Source organism: Hyla sarda, chromosome 12 (genome assembly GCF_029499605.1).
Source record: "Hyla sarda isolate aHylSar1 chromosome 12, aHylSar1.hap1, whole genome shotgun sequence".
NCBI lineage: Eukaryota > Metazoa > Chordata > Amphibia > Anura > Hylidae > Hyla > Hyla sarda.
The window spans coordinates 49,082,397-49,104,603 of record NC_079200.1 but is presented as its reverse complement, the minus strand read 5'-3'; the positions used below and the strand labels follow the sequence as shown (position 1 = coordinate 49,104,603).

At 46.5% G+C, this 22,207-nt stretch overlaps 1 protein-coding gene across 2 annotated transcripts in view; it reads right to left on the bottom strand.

Moving 5' to 3' along the window:
• Positions 1–15,901: 15,901 nt before the first annotated feature.
• Positions 15,902–22,207, bottom strand: part of CDC27 (cell division cycle 27) — a 75,039-nt gene continuing 68,733 nt past the window's right edge. For both annotated transcript variants that reach the window (XM_056547956.1, XM_056547957.1), the window contains one exon: positions 15,902–17,568. In XM_056547956.1, the coding sequence (XP_056403931.1) occupies positions 17,486–17,568 (83 nt within the window). In that variant the 3' untranslated portion in view covers positions 15,902–17,485. The remainder of the gene's footprint in view (positions 17,569–22,207) is intronic.

Below are 22,207 nucleotides of genomic sequence, written 5' to 3'. Positions count from 1 at the left end.
ATGGGCACCTCCCACTACCCCTTGCCGGATCTTTGTGTGCCCTGTGCCCAAGAGAATGCAATACTGTGTTTAGCCCAGCCTGTGTTCTGACCTTCCGCTCCGTGACCTGACCTTGCTTCTCTGCCGCCTGCCAGTTGACCTACTGTTACGTTTCCTGACCACGCATTTGTGCTGCCAGCCCTGACGTTCTGCTTGTCCTGACTAAAAGTTACCTCATCCTTCCTGCTACGTTTCATCTCAGCAGCCTGTGTGGACGAGTTGTACCAGGGGTAGCGACTTGGGTGCCGCCTGCCGCAGCCAGTCCATCCCACTTTGCAGCGGGGCGGGCTCTGGTGAAAACCAGCAGCACCTTAGACTCCGCTCCCTTTGTGGTGCCAGCAATTACATTCCTATCACTCTCAGGCAGCGTGTACATCCTGAGGTCTAAGGGTGATAGGAGTGAAATTGCTGCAACTCAACTACTACCCATTGGTATTTGTGTGAATATTGAGCATTTCCTGTGTGTTATGACCATGAAGTGGCAATTAGAAGTTGTCACTCAGTCCTGAAAATAAATCTCCCAATTTTTGCACAGGTATGATAAATTCACATTTGTGTTGCAGAATTTGTCTAATGGTGGAATGAACCCTCTTACCTGCTGCTATAAAGCTGCACAACAAGGCAGATCTGTTGGGTGACAACTGCTTTCCGATCTACGATGATGGCTTTGTCGTTAATACCCATTGACCGAACGGAACACCTGAAGGGTTTCATTTTACAGATTTGTCTGTGTATATTTGAACGAAATGCTGTTTCAGGACAATAAAAAAACATACTGGCCGACATTAATCATTGCTTTTAGACAGTTTTTTATGTCTAGAAAAGGCGCAAGCAGGGTTTATTTGTGCCTTTTCATTTACACATTTCTGATGATTTTGAGTTGTAATCCACTGATTTTGGCAATACACATGATATGGAAGGATTTTATAAACTGCACCTTTTTTGCGAAAAGGCGCAAAAAAGGTGCAAAGTCACTGAAAAGTCTCCAAAGTACTCAAAAAATTCCAGAAAGTGTGACCTGCACAAAATGTATGAAATGCTCTGCGACCATGCTTCATTTACACCTACAATGATAAATGCCGGCCATTGTGTGTGCACAAGTGACAAGAATACATTACTAGTACTCCTCAGGGATTGAAGATGCTTTCTAATGCTGAAAGGCAGGGATGAGAACGTACTGTAGATTAAATTCACATTAAATCTCTATCAAGTCATTTAATGTGAATTTAATTGTGAGCATTTCATCTGTATAGACACATATAGCAGAAGGAACTGACAGGTCTCCAGCCTGAAGTACCATACCTATAGACATGTCCACCCTAAGGATATTAATACTATTCTTAATAATACATTTCTGTCAATGCTCTGAGTTCTGTGACAAATGAGGGAGAAGTGACCTGCGAATGGTGCTGAACAGCTTGTGATCCAGCTACTCTCTGTTCTAAATCATTCCACTCATTGGTGTAATTCTATTACCATACTGCTTCATGGCCTCCTATGATTAATAATGAAATTGTTTTGTTAAATATCAAATTATAACCAGTCCTCCAGATACCATTAATATTGTTTCCTTATTGCATTAGTCAGGCAGTGGACATTGACTGATATCATAAAAAGAGTAAGTAGGGGGGACAACATTGGAGCTAGTGTCTAGACCTGGTGGTGGCAGATATGACCGTTTTCCTTGTAATTCCATGATCATGCCATCTTAGCATATAATAGAAATATAATACTGCCATATAAAGCTCATATATATATATATATATATATATATATATATATATATATATATATGCTGCTAGCATGTATTGCCTTAATAATATGCACTATCCAGATATTTCCCCCGCACCAGCAAAGGCCTGGCCAAACAAGGACACCAGCACTGAATATTAGCTAGGGGAGAGGGGATAAGATGCCTGATCGCGGGGGTCCCACCGCTCCACCCAGCACCCCAGTTAAAATCAGTCCCCGGAGCATGTTCGCTCCGGGTCTGATTACCAGCGACCACTGGGCAGGCGGCGTGGGACATCACGCTCCGCCCCTCAATGCAGGCCTATGGGAGGGGGCGTGACAGCCGTCACACCCCCTCCCATAGGCTTGCATTGAGGGACGGAGTGTGACATCACACGGAGGCGGAGGCATGACATCACCCCCCCGTGGTCGCCCGTAATCAGACCCGGAGCCAACATGCTCCGGGGACTGATTTTAACTGGGTGCTGCGTGCAAGATCACGGGGGTCCCCAGCTGCAGGACCCCCGCGATCAGGCATCTTATCCCCTATACTTTGGATAGGGGAAAGATGTCTAAGTGCCGGAGTACCCCTTTAATGAAAATATACACCTACTGGCCACCTCACCAGGTTCAATTGCTTGTTGACACAAATAGCTAATTAGCCAATCACATAGCAGCACCTCAATGCATTTAGGCATGTAGACGAGGTCAAGACAATTGCTGAAGTTCAAACGAAGCATCAAAATGAGGAGGACGAATGGGGATATTAGTAAATTTAAATGTGGTATGGTTGTGGGTGTCAGACAGATTGGTCCTAGTATTTCAGAAACTATGGATCAATCATTTCTAGGGTTTACAGAGAATGGTCTGAGAAAGCTTAAAAATTAAGTGACTGTAGAGATAAAAGAAACAAGGTGGAGCGCACCTGGTGAAGATCGTCAGATAAATGAATAAAGTGGTAAAAGGGATTCGCCTCTTACCAAATGATGTTATGCTAAGAGCACACAACACCTATAATCGCAGTATGGAAAATTGGTCAGCTTCATGTAGGTCACGCCGGTATAGTAGATTTAGTGCCGGAGCAAGTAAATGCATAGACTCGAACAGCAGAGGTCATTAAAATTGGGACATCATATGGAGCGCTGGACCATCAAAGGTCGGATTAGCAACTGCAGGAGGTTTTATTGTTTAAAAGATATAAAAACACTTCACATAAGGCGTTTCGAGACTGCATCGGTCTCTTTGTCAGGTACACAAACAATGGTATAAGAAGTACATATATATTAAACATAAGACAAGTCGTTCTGGGTCATGACACTGGATAGTCTGCGTTACCGGTACCGGCTTTAAAAAAATACTTTAAGAATATTTTCACCATAAAAGTAACTATAAAGTATTTGATTACAAAACAACGTTATATCTAATAAAAAGCAGCAAACAATAAAAAAAATCCATGAATGTGGTATGGTACAGGTCAGTGGTCTCCAACCTGCGGACCTCCTGATGTTGCAAAACTACAACTCCCAGCATGCCCGGACAGCCGTTGGCTGTCCGGGCATGCTGGGAGTTGTAGTTTTGCAACACCTAGAGGTCCGTTTGCTGTCCGGGCATGCTGGGAGTTGTAGTTTTGCAACACCTAGAGGTCCGTTGGCTGTCCGGGCATGCTGGGAGTTGTAGTTTTGCAACATCTGGAGGTCCGCAGGTTGAAGACTACTGGTATAGGTGATGTAATGTTATCTATGTAATCGGAAGACAATGAGAACAGTGCCCTCTAATGGTCAGACGAAACGGTGCGTTTGCCGTTAGCAAAGACTTGATAACAGGTTGATAGAGGTTGATAACAGTATGCGTATTATTGACGGTGTACGTCAGATGGGCAGGTACGTTTAACCTCAGCAAGCACATGAACTATGACAGTATATGTGGTGTATACGTCACATTGACACTGAAGAGTAGGCGGGGCCATGACCCAAAATAAACTGAGCCAGAGCTGGATGTACGGGGACCGCACAAGAAAATAACATATGAAAAGAAGAAAAAAGAAAGAATAGAACAGAGGACAGTAAGTAGTATACAGTCCGTTTCATTTGGAATCAATTACTATACTGGTCCAATTCTTCCCGATTAGTTGGGTATTGCAGAACACCTATGTGGAATGACCAGTAAGGAGACTTCATATAGCAGAGGTTGTGGATAAGGGAGTTAAATGATTACCTCACTTATCTCATTCAGTCCTTTTGGGGCTATAGTAGCCATTTTATAGATCCAGTAGGTATCAAGTCGTTTCTACTGTTCAAACCTATTGTTGGCCTCATATGGAACGGAGTCAATCGTTGTGATGGAGAGTGCAATGTTAGGAAAGACCGTGCAGAAGGAACTTTTTCCTTATATTCAGACTATGTTAGTTGAGCCTCAGGTGTCATGGTTGAGTCGTTCGGCCTATATATGGTAGTGAGCAGATATTGCACTGAATCATATACAGTCATGGCCGTAAATGTTAGTACCCCTGAAATTTTTCAAGAAAAGAGTATTTCTCACAGAAAAGGATTGCAGTAACATGTTTTGTATACACATGTTTATTCCCTTTGTGTGTAATGGAACTAAACCAAAAAAATGGAGGAAAAAAAGCAAATTGGACATAATGTCACACCAAACTCCAAAAATGGGATGGACAAAATTATTGGCACCCTTAACTTAATATTTGGTTGCACACCCTTTGGAAAAAAAGACAAACTGAAATCAGTCACTTCCTATAACCATCAATAAGCTTCTTACACCTCTCAGCCGGAATGTTGGACCACTCTTCCTTTGCAAACTGCTCCAGGTCTCTCTTATTGGAAGGCGCCTTTTCCCAACAGCAATTTTAAGATCTCTCCACAGGTGTTCAATGGGATTTATATCTGGACTCATTGCTGCCACTTCAGAACTCTCCAGCACTTTGTTGCCATCCAATTCTGGGGGCTTTTTGACATATGTTTGGGGTCATTGTCCTGCTGGAAGACCCAAGATCTCGGACACAAACCCAGCTTTCTGACACTGGGCTGTACAGTGTGACCCAAAATCCATTGGTAATCCTCAGATTTCATGATGCCTTGTACACATTCAAGGCCCCCAGTGCCAGCAAAACAACCCCAAAACATCATTGAACCTCCACCATATTTCACTGTAGGTACTGTGTTCTTTTCTTTGTAGGCCTCATTTTGTTTTCTGTAAACAGTAGAATAATGTGCTTTACCAAAAAACTCTATCTTGGTCTCATCTGTCCACAAGACCTTTTCCCAGAAGGATTTTGGCTTACTCAAATTCATTTTGGCAAAATGTAGTCTTGCTTTTTTATGTCTCTGTGTCAGCAGTGGGGTCCTCCTCTGTCTCCTGTCATAGCGTTTCATTTCATTTAAATGTTGACAGTTTGCGCTGACACTGATGCTCCCTGAGCCTGCAGGACAGCTTGAATAACTTTGGAACTTGTTTGGGGCTGCTTATCCACCATCTGGACTATCCTGCGTTGACACCTTTCATCAATTTTTCTCTTCTGTCCACGCCCAGGGAGATTAGCTACAGGGCCATGGGTTGCAAACCTCTTGATAATGTTGCGCACTGTGGTCAAAGGCAAATCTAGATCTCTGGAGATGGACTTGTAACCTTGAGATTGTTGATATTTTTCCACAATTGTGGCTCTCAAGTCCTCAGACAGTTCTTTTCTCCTCTTTCTGTTGTCCATGCTTAGTGTGGCACACACAGACACACAATGCAAAGACTATGTGAACTTCTCTCCTTTTTATCTGCTTTCAGGTATGATTTTTATATTGCCCACACATGTTACTTGCCCCAGGTGAGTTTAACCTCTTAACCACTTAAGAACCTAGGGCGTATGGATACGCCTTGACGTCCTGGTACTTAAGTACCCAGGGCGTATCCATACGCCCGTGGGAATTTCGGTCCCCGCCACGCGCTGGGCGGGGACCGGACCGGGTTGACTGCTGATATCAAGCAGGCACCCTGCGCAAATGCCCAGGGGGGTCATCAGACCCCGATCCCCCTCACACTTGCGATTTGCTCCGATTCTGGGTCATATGGGTCTATGGTGACCCGGAATATAAGGGGGATCACGGTTGTCTAAGACACCCACGATCCCCCTGTAGGCATAGGAGTGAGGTGGCAGAGGTGCCACCCCTCCTATCCCTGCTATTGGTCTGCTATTGATCGTCAAAGGCGACGGCCAATAGTAGACCTGGGGCGGGGGGGTTAACTTTCGTTTTCCCCATCCTGCCCACCCACAATAGGCGGGGCAGAACGGGGAACCGAAGGGGACTGGGCGCCAACGTCCACTTACCGATCCGGAGGCAGCGGCAACGGTGATCGGCGGGCGGCGTGAGGTGCGTCAGAAGAGGACGACTCCCGGGATCCTACGGAAGCCGGTAAGTTGATCTGGAGGGCTACAGTCTGAGACTGTGGTCTCTAAACTGTAGACCTCCAAATGTTGCAAAACTACAACTCCCAGCATGCCCAGACAGCTGTTTGGGCATGCTGGAATATGTCGTTTTGCAACAGCTGGAGGGCTGTAGTTTGAGACCACTATACAGTGGTCTCTAAACTATATCCCTCCAGATCTTGCAAAACTACAACTCCTAGCATGCCCAAACAGCTGTTTGTTGTCTGGGCATGCTGGGAGTTGTAGTTTTGAAACATCTGGAGGTCCACAGTTTGGCGATCACTGTGCACTGGTCTAAAAACTGTAGCCCTCCAGATGTTGCAAAACTGCAAATCCCAGCATGCCCAGAAAGCAAACAGCTGTCTCGGCATGCTGGGAGTTGTAGTTGGGTACCTCCAGCTGTTGCAGAACTACCTCTCCCAGTATGCATTTCGGTGATTAGTACATGCTGGGAGTTGTAACAGCTGGAGGCACACTGGTTGGAAAATACTGAGTTAGGTAACAGAACCTAAGTGAAGGTTTTCCAATCAGTGTGCCTCCAGCTGTTGCAAGTACAACTCCCAGCATGCACGGTCTGTCAGTACATGCTGAGAGTTGTAGTTTTGAAACAGCTGGAGGTTTGACCGGATGTACAGGGTACATTCACACGGACAGGTTTACAGTAAATTTCCTGCTTCAAGTTTGGGCTGCGGCAAATTTTTCGCCGCAGCGCAAACTCCTAGCGGGAAATTCACCGTAACCCGAAAGTGCGAAAGTACCCTAAAAACACTACACTACACTAACACATAATAAAGAGTAAAACACTACATATACACCCCCTTACACTGTCCCCCCAATAAAAATGAAAAACGTCTTGTACGGCAGTGTTTCCAAAATGGAGCCTCCAGCTGTTGCAAAACAACAACTCCCAGCATTTCTGGACAGCCACTGACTGTCCAGGCATGCTGGGAGTTTAGCAACAGCTGGAGGCACCCTGTTTGGGAATCACTGGTGTAGAATACCCCTAAAAATTCCAATTTTGAAAAAAAACTATACCCCTCACAGAATTTAATAAGGGTGCAGTGAGTATTTACACCCCACTGGCGTTTGACAGATCTTTGGAACAGTGGGCTGTGCAAATGAAAAATTACATTTTTCATTTTCACGGACCACTGTTCCAAAAATCTGTCAGACGCCTGTGGGAGGTAAATGCTCACTGCACCCCTTATTACATCACGTGAGGGGTGTAGTTTCCAAAATGGGGTCACATGTGGGGGGTGCATTGTTCTGGCACTATGGGGGCTTTATAAACACACGTAGCTTTCAATTCCGGACAAATTTTCTCTTCAAAATCCCAATGGCGCTCCTTCTCTTCTGAGCATTGTAGTGCGCCCGGCGAGCACTTTACATCCACATATGGGGTATGTACTTACTCAGAAGAAATGGGGTTACAAATTGTGGGGGTCTTTTTTCCTATTTTTCCTTGTGAAAATGAAAAATTGTGGGTAACGCCAGCATTTTAGTGAAAATAAATATTTTTTTTCATTTTCCCATCCAACTTTAATGAAAATTCGTCAAACACCTGTGAGGTGTTAAGGCTCACTATACCCCTTGTTACATTCCGTGAGGGGTGTAGTTTCCAAAATGGGGTCATGTGTGGGTATTTCTTTTTTTTGCGTTTATGGCAGAACCGCTGTAAAATCAGCCACCCCTGTGTAAATCACCAATTTAGGCTTCAAATGTACATAGTGCACTCTCACTCCTGAGCCTTGTTGTGCACCCGCAGAGCATTTTACGCCCACATATGGGGTATTTTCGTACTCAGGAGAAATTGTGTTACAAATTTTGGGGGTCTTTTTTTCCTTTTAACACTTGTGAAAATAAAAAGTATGGGGCAACACCAGCATGTCAGTGTAAAATGTTTTATTTTTTTACACTAACAGGCTGGTGTAGACCCCAACTTTTCCTTTTCATAAGGGGTAAAAGGAGAAATAGCCTTCCAAAATTTGTAAAGTAATTTCTCCCGAGTACGGAAATACCCCATATGTGGCCCTAAACTGTTTCCTTGAAATACGACAGGGCTCTGAAGTGAGAGAGCGCCATGCGCATTTGAGGACTAAATTTGGGATTGCATAAGGGTGGACATAGGGGTATTCTACGCCAGTGATTCCCAAACAGGGTGTTTCCAGCTGTTGCTAAACTCCCAGCATGCCTGGACAGTCAGGGGCTGTCCGGAAATGCTGGGAGTTGTTGTTTTGCAACAGCTGGAGGCTCCGTTTTGGAAACACTGCTGTACAATATGTTTTTCTTTTTTTTTGGGGGGGTGTTTATGTAGTGTTTTACCCTTTATTATGTGTTAGTGTAGTGTTTTTAGGGTACATTCACACGGGTGCAGGTTTACAGTGAGCTTCCCGCTAGAAATTTGCGCTGCGGCAAAAATTTGCCGCAGCTCATACTTGAAGCAAGAAACTTTCTGTAAACCCGCCTGTGTGAATGTACCCTGTACGTTCACATGGGGGGCAAACCTCCAGGTGTTTCAAAACTACAACTCCCAGCATGTACTGACAGACCGTGCATGCTGGGAGTTGTAGTTTTGCAACAGCTGGAGGCACACTGGTTGGAAAACCTTCAGTTAGGTTCTGTTACCTAACTCATTATTTTCCAACCAGTGTGCCTATAACTGTTGCAAAACTACAACTCCCAGCATGTACTGATCGCCGAAGGGCATGCTGGGAGATCTAGTTATGCAACAGCTAGAGGTACACAACTACAACTCCCAGCATGCCGAGACAGCTGTTTCGGCATGCTGGGATTAGCAGTTTTGCAACATCTGGAGGGCTACAGATAGAGACCACTGCACTGTGATCTCCAAACTGTGGGCCTCCAGATGTTGCAAAAATACAAATACCAGCATGCACAGACAGCAAACTGTTGTGTGGGCATGCTAGGAGTTGTAGTTTTGCAAGATCTAGAGTGCTACAGTATAGAGATCACTGTGCAATGGTCTCTAAACTGTAGACCTCCAGCTGTTGCAAACCTGCAAATCCCAGCATGCCCAAACAGCTGTCTGGGCATGCTGGGAGTTGTAGTTTTGCAACATCTGGAGCGCTACAGTCTCAGACTGTAGCCCTCTAGATGTTGCTAGGCAACTTTCCGGCTTCCGTTGGATCCAGGGAGCCGTCCTCTTCTGCCGCATGACATCGCCGCCCGCGCCGATCACCGCCACCGATCCCGTCCCGCAGCTTCCACCGACAGGTAAGTGGATCTTGCCTGTTATGCTCTGCCTATTGTGGGTGGGCAGAACGGGGAAAACAAAAGTAAACCCCTCCGCCCCCGATCTGCTATTGGTGGTCGCATCTAGACCACCAATAGCAGGGATAGGAGGAGTGGCACCTCTGCCACCTCACTCCTATCGCTACAGGTGGATCGTAGGTGTCTTAGACAACCGCGATCCCCCTTATATTCTGGGTCACCATAGACCCGTATGACCCGGAATCGGCGCAAATCGCAAGTGTGAATTCACTTGCGATTTGCACCAATCGCCGACATGGGGGGGTCTTATGACCCCCCTGGGCATTTGCACGGGGTGCCTGCTGATCGATATCAGCAGTCACCCCATTCCCGGGGACCGAAATTCCCACGGGCGTACAGGTACGCCCTGGGTCCTTAAGACCCAGGTACAGAAGGCGTATCCATATGCCCTAGGTTCTGTACAGGTTAAAGGAGCATCAGATGCTTGAAACAATCTTATTTTTCCACAATTTTGAAACGGTGCCAATAATTTTGTCCAGACCATTTTTGGAGTTTGGTGTGACATTATGTCCAATTTGTTTTTTTTTTCCTCCCTTTTTTTGGTTTAGTTTCAATACACACAAAGGGAATACACATGTGTATAGCTAAACATGTGTTACTGCAATCCTTTTCAGTGAGAAATACTTCATTTTCTTGAAACAATAGGTTTGAACAGTAGAAACGACTTGATACCTACTGGATCTATAAAATGGCTACTATAGCCCCGAAAGGACTGAATGAGATAAGTGAGGTAATCATTTAACTCCCTTATCCACAACCTCTGCTATATGAAGTCTCCTTACCGGTCATTCCACATAGGTGTTCTGCAATACCCAACTAATCGGGAAGAAATGGACCAGTATAGTAATTGATGCCAAATGAAACGGACTGTATACTACTTACTGTCCTCGGTTCTTTTTCGCCGTACATCCAGCTCTGGCTCTGTTTATTTTGGGTCATAGCCCCACCTTCTCTTCAGTGTTAATGTGACGTATACACCACGTATACTGTCATAGTTCATGTGCTTGCTGAGGTACACCGTCAATAATACGCATACTGCCATCAACCACTAGAGGGCACATGTTCTCCGATTACATAGATAACATTACATCACCTATACCATACCACATTCATGGATTTTTTTTTTATTGTTTGCTGCTTTTTATAACATCATTTTGTAATCAAATACTTGTAATTGAGTTGTAGTTGTTTTTATGGTGAAAATATTCTTAAAGTATTTTAATAAAAAGCCGGTACCGGTAACACAGACTATCCGATGTCATGACCTGGAACAACTTGTCTTATATTTAATATATATGTACTTCTTATACCAGTGTTTGCATACCTGACAGAGACCAATCCAGTCTCAAAACGCCTTATGTGAAGTGCTTATTTTAAATCTTTTAAACAATAAAACCTCCTGCAATTGCTAATCCGACTCTGCATCTTTGATGGTCCAGCACTCCATATGATGTCCCAATTTTGATGTCCTCTGCTGTCCGAGTCTATGGATAAAAATTAAGTGAGCAGCAGTGGTGTGGATGAACAATCCTTCTTAATGTCAAAGGAGAATGGTCAGACTTGTTTGAGAAGACAAAAGGTAGCAGTTACGAACGACTCCACTCGTTACAACCAAGGTATGCAGAATACAATATCTGAATGCACATCACGTCCAACCTTGAAGCAGATGGGCCACAGCAGCAGAAGACCACACCGGGTGCCACTCCTATCAGCCAAGAACACGAAATGGTGGCTACAATTTGCACAGGCTTACAAAAATGTGACAATGGAAGACTGGAAAAACATACACTGCTCAAAAAAATTAAGGGAACACTTAAACAACACAATGTAACTCCAAGTCAGTCACACTTCTGTCAAATCGTCCACTTAGGAAGCAACACTGATTGACAATCAATTGCACATGCTATTGTGCAAATGGAACAGACAACAGGTGGAAATTATAGGCAATAAGCAAGACACACCCAATAAAGGAGTGGTTCTGCAGGTGCTGACCACAGACAACTCCTCATCAAGGATGGCACATCAATGCGAGCTGTGGCAAGAAGCTGTGTCTGTCAGCGTATTGTCCAGAGCATGGAGGCGCTACCAGGAGACAGGCCAGTACATTATGAGATGTGGAGGAGCCGTAGGAGGGCAACAACCCAGCAGCAGGACTGCTACCTCTGTGCAAGGAGGAGCACTGCCTGAGCCCTGCAAAATGACCTTCAGTAGGCCACAAATGTGCAGGTGTCCCCTCAAACAGTCACAGAAACAGACTGATGAGGGTGGTATGAGGTTCAACGTCCCCAGGTGGGGGTTGTGTTTACAGCCCAACACCGTGCAGGACGTTTGGCATTTGCCAGACAACACCATGACTGGCAGATTAGTCACTGGTGCCCTATGCTCTTCACAGATGAAAGCAGGTTCACACTGAGCACATGTGACAGAGTCTGGAGACGCCGTGGAGAACGTTCTGCTGCCTGCAACATCCTTCCGCATGATCACTTTGGCGGTGGGTCAGTAATGATGTGGGGTGGCATTTCTTTGGGGGGCCGCACAGCCCCCCATGTGCTTGCCAGAGGTAGCCTGACTGCCATTAGGTACCGATATGAGATCCTCAGACCCCTTGTGAGACCATATGCTGGTGTGGTTGGCCCTAATGCAAGACAATGCTAGACCTCATGTGGCTGGAGTGTGTCAGCGGTTTTTGCAAGAGGAAGGTATTGATGCTATGGACTGACCCGATCGTTCCCCAGACCTGAATCTGATTGAGCACATCTGGGACATTATGTCTCGCTCCCTTCATCAACGCCACGTTGTACTACAGACTGTCCAGGAGTGGATGCTTAAGTCCAGGTCTGGGAGGATATCCCTCAGGAGACCATCCGCCACCTCATCAGGAGCATGCCCAGGCGTTGTAGGGAGGTCATACAGGCACATGAAGGCCACACACACTACTTAGCCTCATTTTGACTTGTTTTAAGGGCATAACATAAAAGATGGATCAGCCTGTAGTGTTGTTTTCCACTTTGATTTTGAGTGTGACTCCATATCCAGACCTCCATGGGTTGATAAATTTGATTTCCATTGATCATTTTTGTGTGATTTTGTTGTCAGCACATTCAACTATGTAAAGACGAAAGTATTTAATACGATTAGTTCATTCATTCAGATCTAGGATGTGTTATCTTAGTGTTCCCTTTATTTTTTTGAGCAGTGTATTTTGTTGTCGACTTTTCACTTCTTACGTCTTGGGTCAGGGCTTACAGCCATGACCAAGGTAGAAGATGCTTTATGTGCTACTTTGAAATCTTCATACTAAAAAAAAAAACTTGCACTGTGAATTAAATATACAGTGGTGTACTTTTGTTCTTATTTAACTACTAGCTGAATACCCGGCGTTGCCTGGTTTTTCCTTCCTCATCCTTGTTGGGGAGAAAAATCAACAAAGGAGGAAGCTTTTGACTTCATATCCCATCCTCATATATTGTTGTCATATCCCAACCCCATATACTCCGACCTCATACCCCGACCCCCTATCCAGTCCTCCTATCTCGACCTCCTATCCCGACCTCCTGTCTCGACCTCCTATCCCGACCTCCTTTCTCGTCCTTCTTTCCTGACCTCCTATCCCTACCATCCATCCTCCTATCTTGACCTATGTCAACTTCCTATCTCGACCTCCCATTCCGTCCTCATATCCTGAACTGTAATGTGTACCAGGTATTGTAATATCTCCAGCCGTACAGAAGTTATGTGAGAACATACATTTCCCATTGATTTGCATGGGACATTAAACAAAAACCCCAACCCTCACAAATGGGGCTAGTTAAGGGTTAAATTAACTATCCTATATTTTAAGTGATATAGTAGCGTGTTTGGGAGGTAGGAATCCGGGCAAGGGTCTCCTATTCTTCCCACGGGTAACAGTTTCGGCGCTGCAGCGCTACACCGACGGAGTGGAATTAGCATATACCTACAGGGAAGGGGGGGGGGGGGGAGAGGGGGGGGTGCTCTGCATTTACCTATAGGGAAGGGGGGGGGGGGTGCTCTGCATTTACCTATAGGGAAGGGTGGGGAGAGGGGGGGTGCTCTGCATTTACCTATAGGGAAGGGGGGGGGAGAGGGAGGGGGGGGGTTCTCTGCATTTACCTATAGGAGAGGGGGGGGGGGTGCTCTGCATTTACCTATAGGGAAGGGGGGAGAGGGGGGTGCTCTGTATTTACCTATAGGGAAGGGGGGGAGAGGGGGGGTGCTCTGCATTTACCTCTAGGGAAGGGGGGCGAGGGAGGGGGGTGCTCTGCATTTACCTATAGGAAAGGGGGGGAGGGGGGTGCTCTGCATTTACGTAAAGGGAAGGGGGGGAGAGGGGGGGGGGTGCTCTGCATTTACCTATAGGGAAGGGGGGGTGCTCTGCATATACCTATAGGGAGGGGGGGGTGCTCTGCATTTACCTATAGGGAAGGGGGGGAGAGGGAGGTGGGGTGCTCTGCATTTACCTATAGGGAAGGAGGGGGTGCTCTGCATTTACCTAAAGGGAAGGGGGGGGAGAGGGGGGTGCTCTCCATTTACCTATAGGGGAGAGGGGGGGGGTGCTCTGCATATACCTATAGGGAAGGGGGGAGAGGGGGGGGTGCTCTGCATATACCTAGGGCTGGGCGGTATGACCATATATGTGTATCACGGTATTTTTTTTAACTTACGGCGGTTCCACGGTATATAACAGTATTCCCCCCCCCCCCAAATCATGTGACCCGCCAGCGCTAGAGAGAGAGAGAGAGAGAGAGAGATTGTAGTGGTATCTACCAACCCGACCATCATCTTCTTTAACCGGGTGCAGCATCTCAGGGCCATGTGATGACTTGTTGAGAAGGTAGCATCCAGTGTCAGTACCTTGTTGAAATCCATGGATATCAGTGCAACCAAGTATATAGCTGATGTGTCCTAAAAAGTACACTGCTCAAAAAAATAAAGGGAACACTAAGATAACACATCTCCTCCACGTCTCCTGGTAGCACCTCCATGCCCTGGACACTACGCTGACAGACACAGCAAACCTTCTTGTCACAGCTCGCATTGATGTGCCATCCTGGATGAGCTGCACTACCTGAGCCACTTGTGTGTGTTGTAGACTCCATCTCATGCTACCACTAGAGTGAAAGCACCGCCAGCATTCAAAAGTGACCAAAACATCAGCCAGGAAGTATAGGAACTGAGAAGTAGTCTGTGGTCCGCACCTTCAGAACCACTCCTTTAGGGGGGTGGTCTTGCTAATTGCCTATAATTTCCACCTGTTGTCTGTTCCATTTGCACAACAGCATGTGGAATTGATTATCAATCAGTGTAGCTTCCTGCGTGAACAGTGTGATTTCACAGAAGTGTGATTGACTTGGAGTTACATTGTGTTGTTTAAGTGTTCCCTTTATTTTTTTTTGAGCAGTGTATGTGACTGTGCAGGTCTGTGAGCACTGACCATAACAGCCAAATCCACTAAATAAAAACAGTATTAGCTAGCAGTAACGTTAGTAACTTGATTTCTTAGATTTGTTTGCACTAGTACCAGGATTTTAGGCTTCTTTTCCTCAATGAAATAGCATGTACCCTTTGCTGAGGTTGATAGATCAAACTACACACCCTAAATACAGAGATAAAACAATACACATTGCATAAAACAAAAAAGTGGTAATACTGATCATACCAATGCCATGCTCACAGCTGGCCTCATTTCCACCACCGTGGAGGGTTGAGTTGGCATTTCAGTGGTGAACTTATGGAGAGGCAGGGGGACCATCTCTTGTGCCTGCAGAGCAGATGAGGAAAAGGAGAGTCCAGGCCATGCTGTGCTGTGGACTGCTCCAAAGCCAGCAGGGGAATGTATGTATTTTTTTTTTGTTTTGTTTTTTGGCCAGGGGGTAATTATCTACCTACAGGGGTGGTGCGCCCTACGTACCTACATACAGTAGTGCTGTATGTAGGGTGGTGCCCCCCCCCCCCCCTTATTTTCTGGGGTTGTTGGTTTATAGGGCTTGTACTTCTCTGTATGGTGATTTTCAATAAAGTTTTTTGGGGGATTTTTCATATAGAGTTTTCACATGTCAGTTTTTGTAAGTTTAGTTGCATAACTGGCTGACACAAAAGGTGCAGCTGCTAGACTTTGTAGGTTTATCATATCTCCAGGGGTCTACCTACAAGAGAACAAATAAAGTGGAAATATATACAAAATGGCCTTCTTACAGGGGGTAATTGTCTCAGGAGGGAAACTACATACACGTTGCACCTACATAACGGGGGAAACTACCTGAAGGGCTCCGTCTACCTACTGGAGCGCCCTAAATATCTAGCATGTGGGTGTTTTTACATTGTAAGGTGTGTGTACACAGCATGTACACCCTAATGCCCTGTAAAATAACAAAATGGTAATCTTTAAAAGAAGTCTTTATTTTTTCACATCCTTAAATGATTTGCAAAATATATTAAACAGGAACCTCCTGACCCAAATAATGGAACACTGTACACTTCCAAAATTAAAAAAAGAGGGGAGGAAATAAAAAGACCAAAAAAAAAAAAATCACATCCACACAATAAAAAGGAATCCCACTCCACCAGAGACCAGCGCCGAAGAACGACTGTGCATCGAAGGAAAGCTGGCCAGGCTGGCAGTGATGGGCATGTATGTGATTCATCAGACATTATGCCAGCAATTTGGGGGGATTAATTTAACCTTCTGAATCCAAGGTGAGGTCACCGAATGCAAGCTGATAAAGGCATTGAGACTGGAAACCTGAGCAGAGAGGGGACGATGCCAACTTTCCTACAGAAAACCTAAACCGTATGATGGAATATGGTAGCTTGAGTTCGTTGCCACAGGATAGTGGCAGAAAGAACCTTCCACAAAGCAAGAAAATAATAGTAAAGTAAAGGAAGAAAAAAAAACATTTTGTAGAAAGAAGGCGACACTAAGACCAATGTTGTAGGTTTTTAACACATGCCCTCTAAGAAATAAATTCAATTATGGATCGTGGGACTAGAGGAAGCCATAGTCAGTCACCGTAATGAAATTTCAGTTCACTAGGAACATGGGGGCATCAACATGGCAAAAAGTGGCAGCCCTTGTTTCCTAATGGACGGAAAGACTGTGAGTCGTCAATACTTATACATACAACCATGATTATTCTGACCAAGCAGAGCAACAAGGAGGATGTCTGGTAGATTATGGCTTTCACTCTACATAGGAATCCTGCACTAGCAATGAATGCATTCAGGTCATTGGATAAAATCATAAAATTTACAGTTTTACATAAGTAGAGTAGTATTCAGTCAAAATTGAGCCCTGCAGGTGGTGTCATCCCATCAGCTTGTAAAGGTGCAGGGGCCTCTTAGAAGTTACAACATTGGAAAGGAGTGACAAGAAGGGTTGTCCCCAATGTCTTTATTGGAATGGTTTGCAGGTTCGCTGTAGGCATGTCTGAATAAGGCGTTCCATGATGCCACGCCTTGTCCTTAGCTCAATATGTTGAATAAATGTTATCCAAGCAGAAAGGCTTCTCCGATCCATGTTCAGAAAAGTAGAATTTTACAATTTGAAGGATTAAGCTTGAAAGGCATGCCTTTAAAGCAAATGTTGTACTCCCTTACCATTACTTGTCATCTTGGATATGAATAAACCACGCATGGGGTTCAACTTCTGCATCGCACAACCACTTAGCAGCTCCAGGAGCCACAAAAGGCAGAAGAAGAAAAAAAAGGAGAAGAAAAAAAGAAAAAAAGCAGGAAGCCAACTGAGTGCTACCCACATATTGCACAGTCTTTAATTCTCTGCAGGACTTAAAAATCAGGAGGGGGTAGGAGGAATGGCTGATAATGATGACAGAGGCAATGATGATGATGATGATGATACAAAATGGCAGCCCATGAAAGGCGTCTGAGAAGGCAAGGGTGAGGCTGGGGTGGTGTGGAGTAAAGTAACAGTCAGACACCACAGTGCCACATGTCCGGAGGGGAATGAGGGCTGCTCTAAAACTCATCACTCTCAGCTGCGTGCAATTGTGTGTCATCTGCATCCGTCATGCTGCTCTCCTGCGACTCATCAGTTCCCACTTGAAAGAAACAAAAAGGAGAGGTTTGTTACTTCACAAGAACGATACCAGCTCAAGCTGACGGCTTCTGATTTCAGAACCAAGACGACTAAGCTTTTGGTGAAATATTAAAAGCCTTGAACGTTCCTCTTTAAATAACCTGGCGATAAAGATAAAATACAACTGCCATTTAAAATAGATCAGCTTTGTTTTAAAAAGGCAGAGCTCCATCTGCAGGTCACAGATAACAAAAAGGGAAAAAAAATACATGAAACATATACAGCTTGAGTTTTCCCAACCGTATAAATCAGATAAACCATCAAGCTGCAATTCAATGAAAAATGTATGATCTGTGGGGGGATCCATCAACCACTAGAATGTCGGTCCTAAATCACAGTTATATAGCTGAAGTGTCTGATTAGCGTAGGCGTCAAGCAAACATTGTTGCTTCATTCAAATCAAGACTGATGGAAAATGCTACATTAAATGCCTATAAATGGATTTGAATTTTTGTCTCCATGTATCTTTTCCTTAGAGGAAAGGTGGTAATACAGTATCTCACATAAGTAGGTCCACCTCTCATATATTTGTAAATATTTTCCTCCATCTTTTCATGTGGCAAAACTGAAGAAATGCCCCTCTGCTACAATGTAAAGTAATGAGTGCACAGCCTATATAACCGTGTTTAAAGGAAATTTGTCACCAGTGTCACCTGCACTAACCTGTCGGTAGCAACAGGTAGTGCAGGTGACACTGGTGACAACTGTACTCACTCGTCCCGTTCCGTGGTGGGGATCTTCGGTAATTTCATCCATTAGCTCCAGTCCCGGCAGCCGGCTTGGGGCACAGTTGGAGCTTACCGACGTCACCGCTGCTGAGAGACCCTGCAGAGATCAACAGCGGCTTGGGGCATGGGCAGAGCTTAGTGACATCACTAAGCTCTGCCCGTGCCTGGAGTGGAGCTAAATGAGGAGATTACCGAAGATCCCCACAACGGAATAGGACAAGGTGAGTGCCATTGTCATCTTTCTAATGTGTTTTTTTTTTGTTTTTTTAAGAAAGAAGTTTTCTATGTTTTATTTGTGTTTAAAAATAGCTGCCGCTAGATGTCTCTCTACTTGTCCCGAGCACATTTCCCCCATCTCTTGCACAGACTTTGGACTCCTGCTGGCCTGGCAGAAGTCCAAAATCAGATAATGCAGTCTGAAGCCTTATCCAATCATAGCTCATTTCACACTCTACTGCTCTGGGCTGTGTGTAGCAGAGTGAGGGAGGAAATTCTCCCCTGTATGGCTTCATATGATGTCACGCCTGTTGGGGAATGCCTCTTCCCAGTCTGAGAATCTGACAGACTGAGCAGAAAAAAGGAGGTTTTTGTTTACTCACCGTAAAATCTCTTTCTCAGAGGATCCATTGGGGGACACAGACCGTGGGTGTATGCTGCTGTCTCTAGGAGGTGTGACACTATGGTAAAAAAAAAAAAAAGTCGGCGCCTCCCAGCAGGATATACCCGCCTTCAGGCCCTGAGCTAATCCGTTTTAGTTCCAGAGCAATAGGAGGAGACCAACAGGTCAAGAAAAAACCCAAACTGTCCGAGAACTAGAAGAAAAAAACATAACCGAACACCCCTTCGGACAGAGAACCAAAGGAAACCCCAAAAAGGGCGGGAGCTGTGTCCCCCAATGGATCCTCCAAGAAAGAGATTTTACAGTAAGTAAACAAAAATCTCCTTTTCTCTATTGGCTCCACTGGGGGACACAGACCGTGGGACGTACCAAAGCCGTCCCTTGGGTGGGCAGATAAGCAGTCAGGCAGACGGCCGATTCCACTGCCGCCTGCAACACTTTACGACCCAGACTAGCATCAGCCGATGCGAAGGTATGAACTCGATAGAGCCTCGATAGAACTCGATAGAGCCTTGCAAATCTGTGAGGCCGAGGCCCTATTCTGGAGAGCCCAGGATGCCCCAACAGAACGGGTAGAATGAGCCACAACTCTGAAAGGAGGAATCTTCCTCTAACAGCGATAGGCTTCCGAAATGGCGGACCGAATCCACCGAGAAATGGTGGCCTTGGAAGCAGGTTGTCCCTTACGACTACCTTCCGTAAGGACGAAAAAGGAATCACACTGACGAAATGAAGAAGTGATGGAGAGATAAGACCGAACAGCCCAAACTACATCCAGCTTGTGTAGTAAGCGCTCCTTAGGATGAGAAGGAGCAGGACAAGAGGACGGGAGGACGATGTCCTCATTGAGATGAAAGGCCAAAACCACCTTAGGCAAAAAGGAAGGATCTGGCCGGAAAACAACCTTGTCCTGGTGGATCACCAGGAACGGAGAATGGCAGGAGAGAGCTGCCAATTCAGACACCCTCCGGATGGAAGTGATAGCAACAAGAAACGCCACTTTCCAAAAAAGGAGGCGGGGAGACACCTCTGTAAGTGGCTCAAAGGGTTCACCCTGGAGGGCACTTAGAACCAAATTCAAGTCCCAAGGGGGAGAGGGTGACCGATAAGGAGGAACAGCATGCGCCACTCCTTGAAGGAAGGTCCAGACATGAGAATTAGAAGCCAGGGGCCACTGGAAAAATAGTAAGGGCCGAAACCTGACCTTTAAGGGAACTGAGAGACAACCCCAGTTCCAACCCTAACTGCAAAAAGGAGAGAAGACGGGGAACCGAAAAAGGTTACTGGGGATAAGTCCTGAGCTTCACACCAAGGAAAATAAGACCGCCAAGTACGGTGGTAAATTCTTGCGGGGGAGGGCTTACGAGCCCTGAGCATGGTGTGAATGACTTGGGAAGAGAACCCGAGGGCCCTCAAAACTGCGGTCTCAACCGCCACGCCGTCAAATGCAGCTACTGTAAATTGGGGTGGCAAAGAGGACCCTGAGAGAGCAGGTCCGGACGGAGTGGAAGGCGCAGTGGAGCGTCGTCCAGGAGCCTGACTATCTCGGTGTACCACGACCTTCGGGGCCAATCTGGAGCTACCAGAATGGTGGGGACGTCCTCTGTTTTGAGCTTCCTCAGCAACCTGGGAAGGAGCGGAAGGGGTTGGAACAGATAGGGTAGGGAAAACCCCACCCAAGGAATCACTAGGGCATCCACGGCCAGAGCCTGAGGGTCCCGGGACTTGGACACAAAAGGAAGGATCTTCCGATTGTGCCGGGACGCGAAGAGGTCCACGTCCAGAATGCGCCAGAGGTCGCAGAGTTGCACGAAGACCTCTGGATGTAGAGACCACTTGCCGGGGTCGGGTGGGGACCAACTGAGGAAGTCCGCTTCCCAGTTGAGCACTCCCGGAATGTGAATCGCCGAAATGGACGGAACCTTGCTTTCCACCCAGGAGAGAATCTTGGTCACCTCGGCCATGGCTGCCGAGCTGCAAGTGCCGCCTTGTCGATTTATGTACGCCGGGGCCGTGGCGCTGTCCGACTGGGCACGGACAGGACGGGACTCCCAATGAAGAAGACAAAGAAGAATCGCCCGTAATTCCAATATGTTTATCGGAAGAAGTTTCTCTCGGGGAGACCAGAGTCCCTGAACCGTCCAATCCCTGAACACGCCGCCCCAGCTTGACAGGCTGGCATCCGTTGTAACTACCTGCCAGTGAAGTGGGAGAAATGACCACCCTTGGAGGAGAAGGGGGGAGCGGTGCCACCAGAGCAGAGACTGACGGACCCTGCGAGGGAGAACAGAGGAGACCTGTCCCATCGAGAGAGAATCGCCAGTTGAAGGGGGTGGTAATGAAACTGGGCAAAGGGTACGGCCTCCATAGTTGCTACCATCCGACCCAGGACTTCCATACAAGTGCAGATGGGGACTGAGACCTAGGTCCGAAGGGAGCGGCCCCCCGACAGAAGCGCCAGACGTTTGTCCGGCGGGAGGCAAATTCGGGCAGAGGCCGCGTCGAAGCGAAGTCCCAAGAAGGTTAGAGACTGGGTAGGACAGAGGACTGACCTGTCCCGGTTGATCATCCACCCGAAGCGTTTCAGAGAGTGTGGAGAGTGACGTCCACATTCTCCAGAGTCTGGGCTCTGGTTGGAGCCTTGATGAGAAGGTCGTCCAGGTAGGGTATCACCGAGACTCCCCTCGACCGTAACAGGCCCATCACTGGCGCAAGGATCTTGGTGAAGACCCGAGGAGCCGTGGCCAAACCAAGGGGGAGGGCTATGAATTGAAAATGCCCCTCCAGAACCGCAAAGCAGAGGTACCGATGATTGCCTGGAAATATTGGCACATGGAGGTAGGCATCCTTGATGTCCATCGAAGAAGGAAACTCCCCTTGTTCCAGGGACGCCACCACCGAACGGAGAGATTCCATTCGGAAGTGGCGGATAAGATGACTGTTGAGACGCTTGAGGTCTAGGATTGGTCGCACAGAACAGTCCTTCTTGGGAACCACAAAAAGATTGGAATAGAAACCCTGAAACCGTTCCCCTGGAGGAACGGGAACGATAACCCCCCTGGAGAAGAAGACAGGAGAGCCTCTTGAAATTGCTTCGCCAGTGAAGGAGACCGGGGGGCCCGGGATCGAAAAAAGCGATCCCTCGGAAGGGACGCGAATTCGATTCGGTAACCGTTGGACACCACGTCCCTGACCCAAGAGTCCTGAATGTGTGAGGTCCAGATGTCTCGAAAAAGTAAGAGACGACCTCCCAC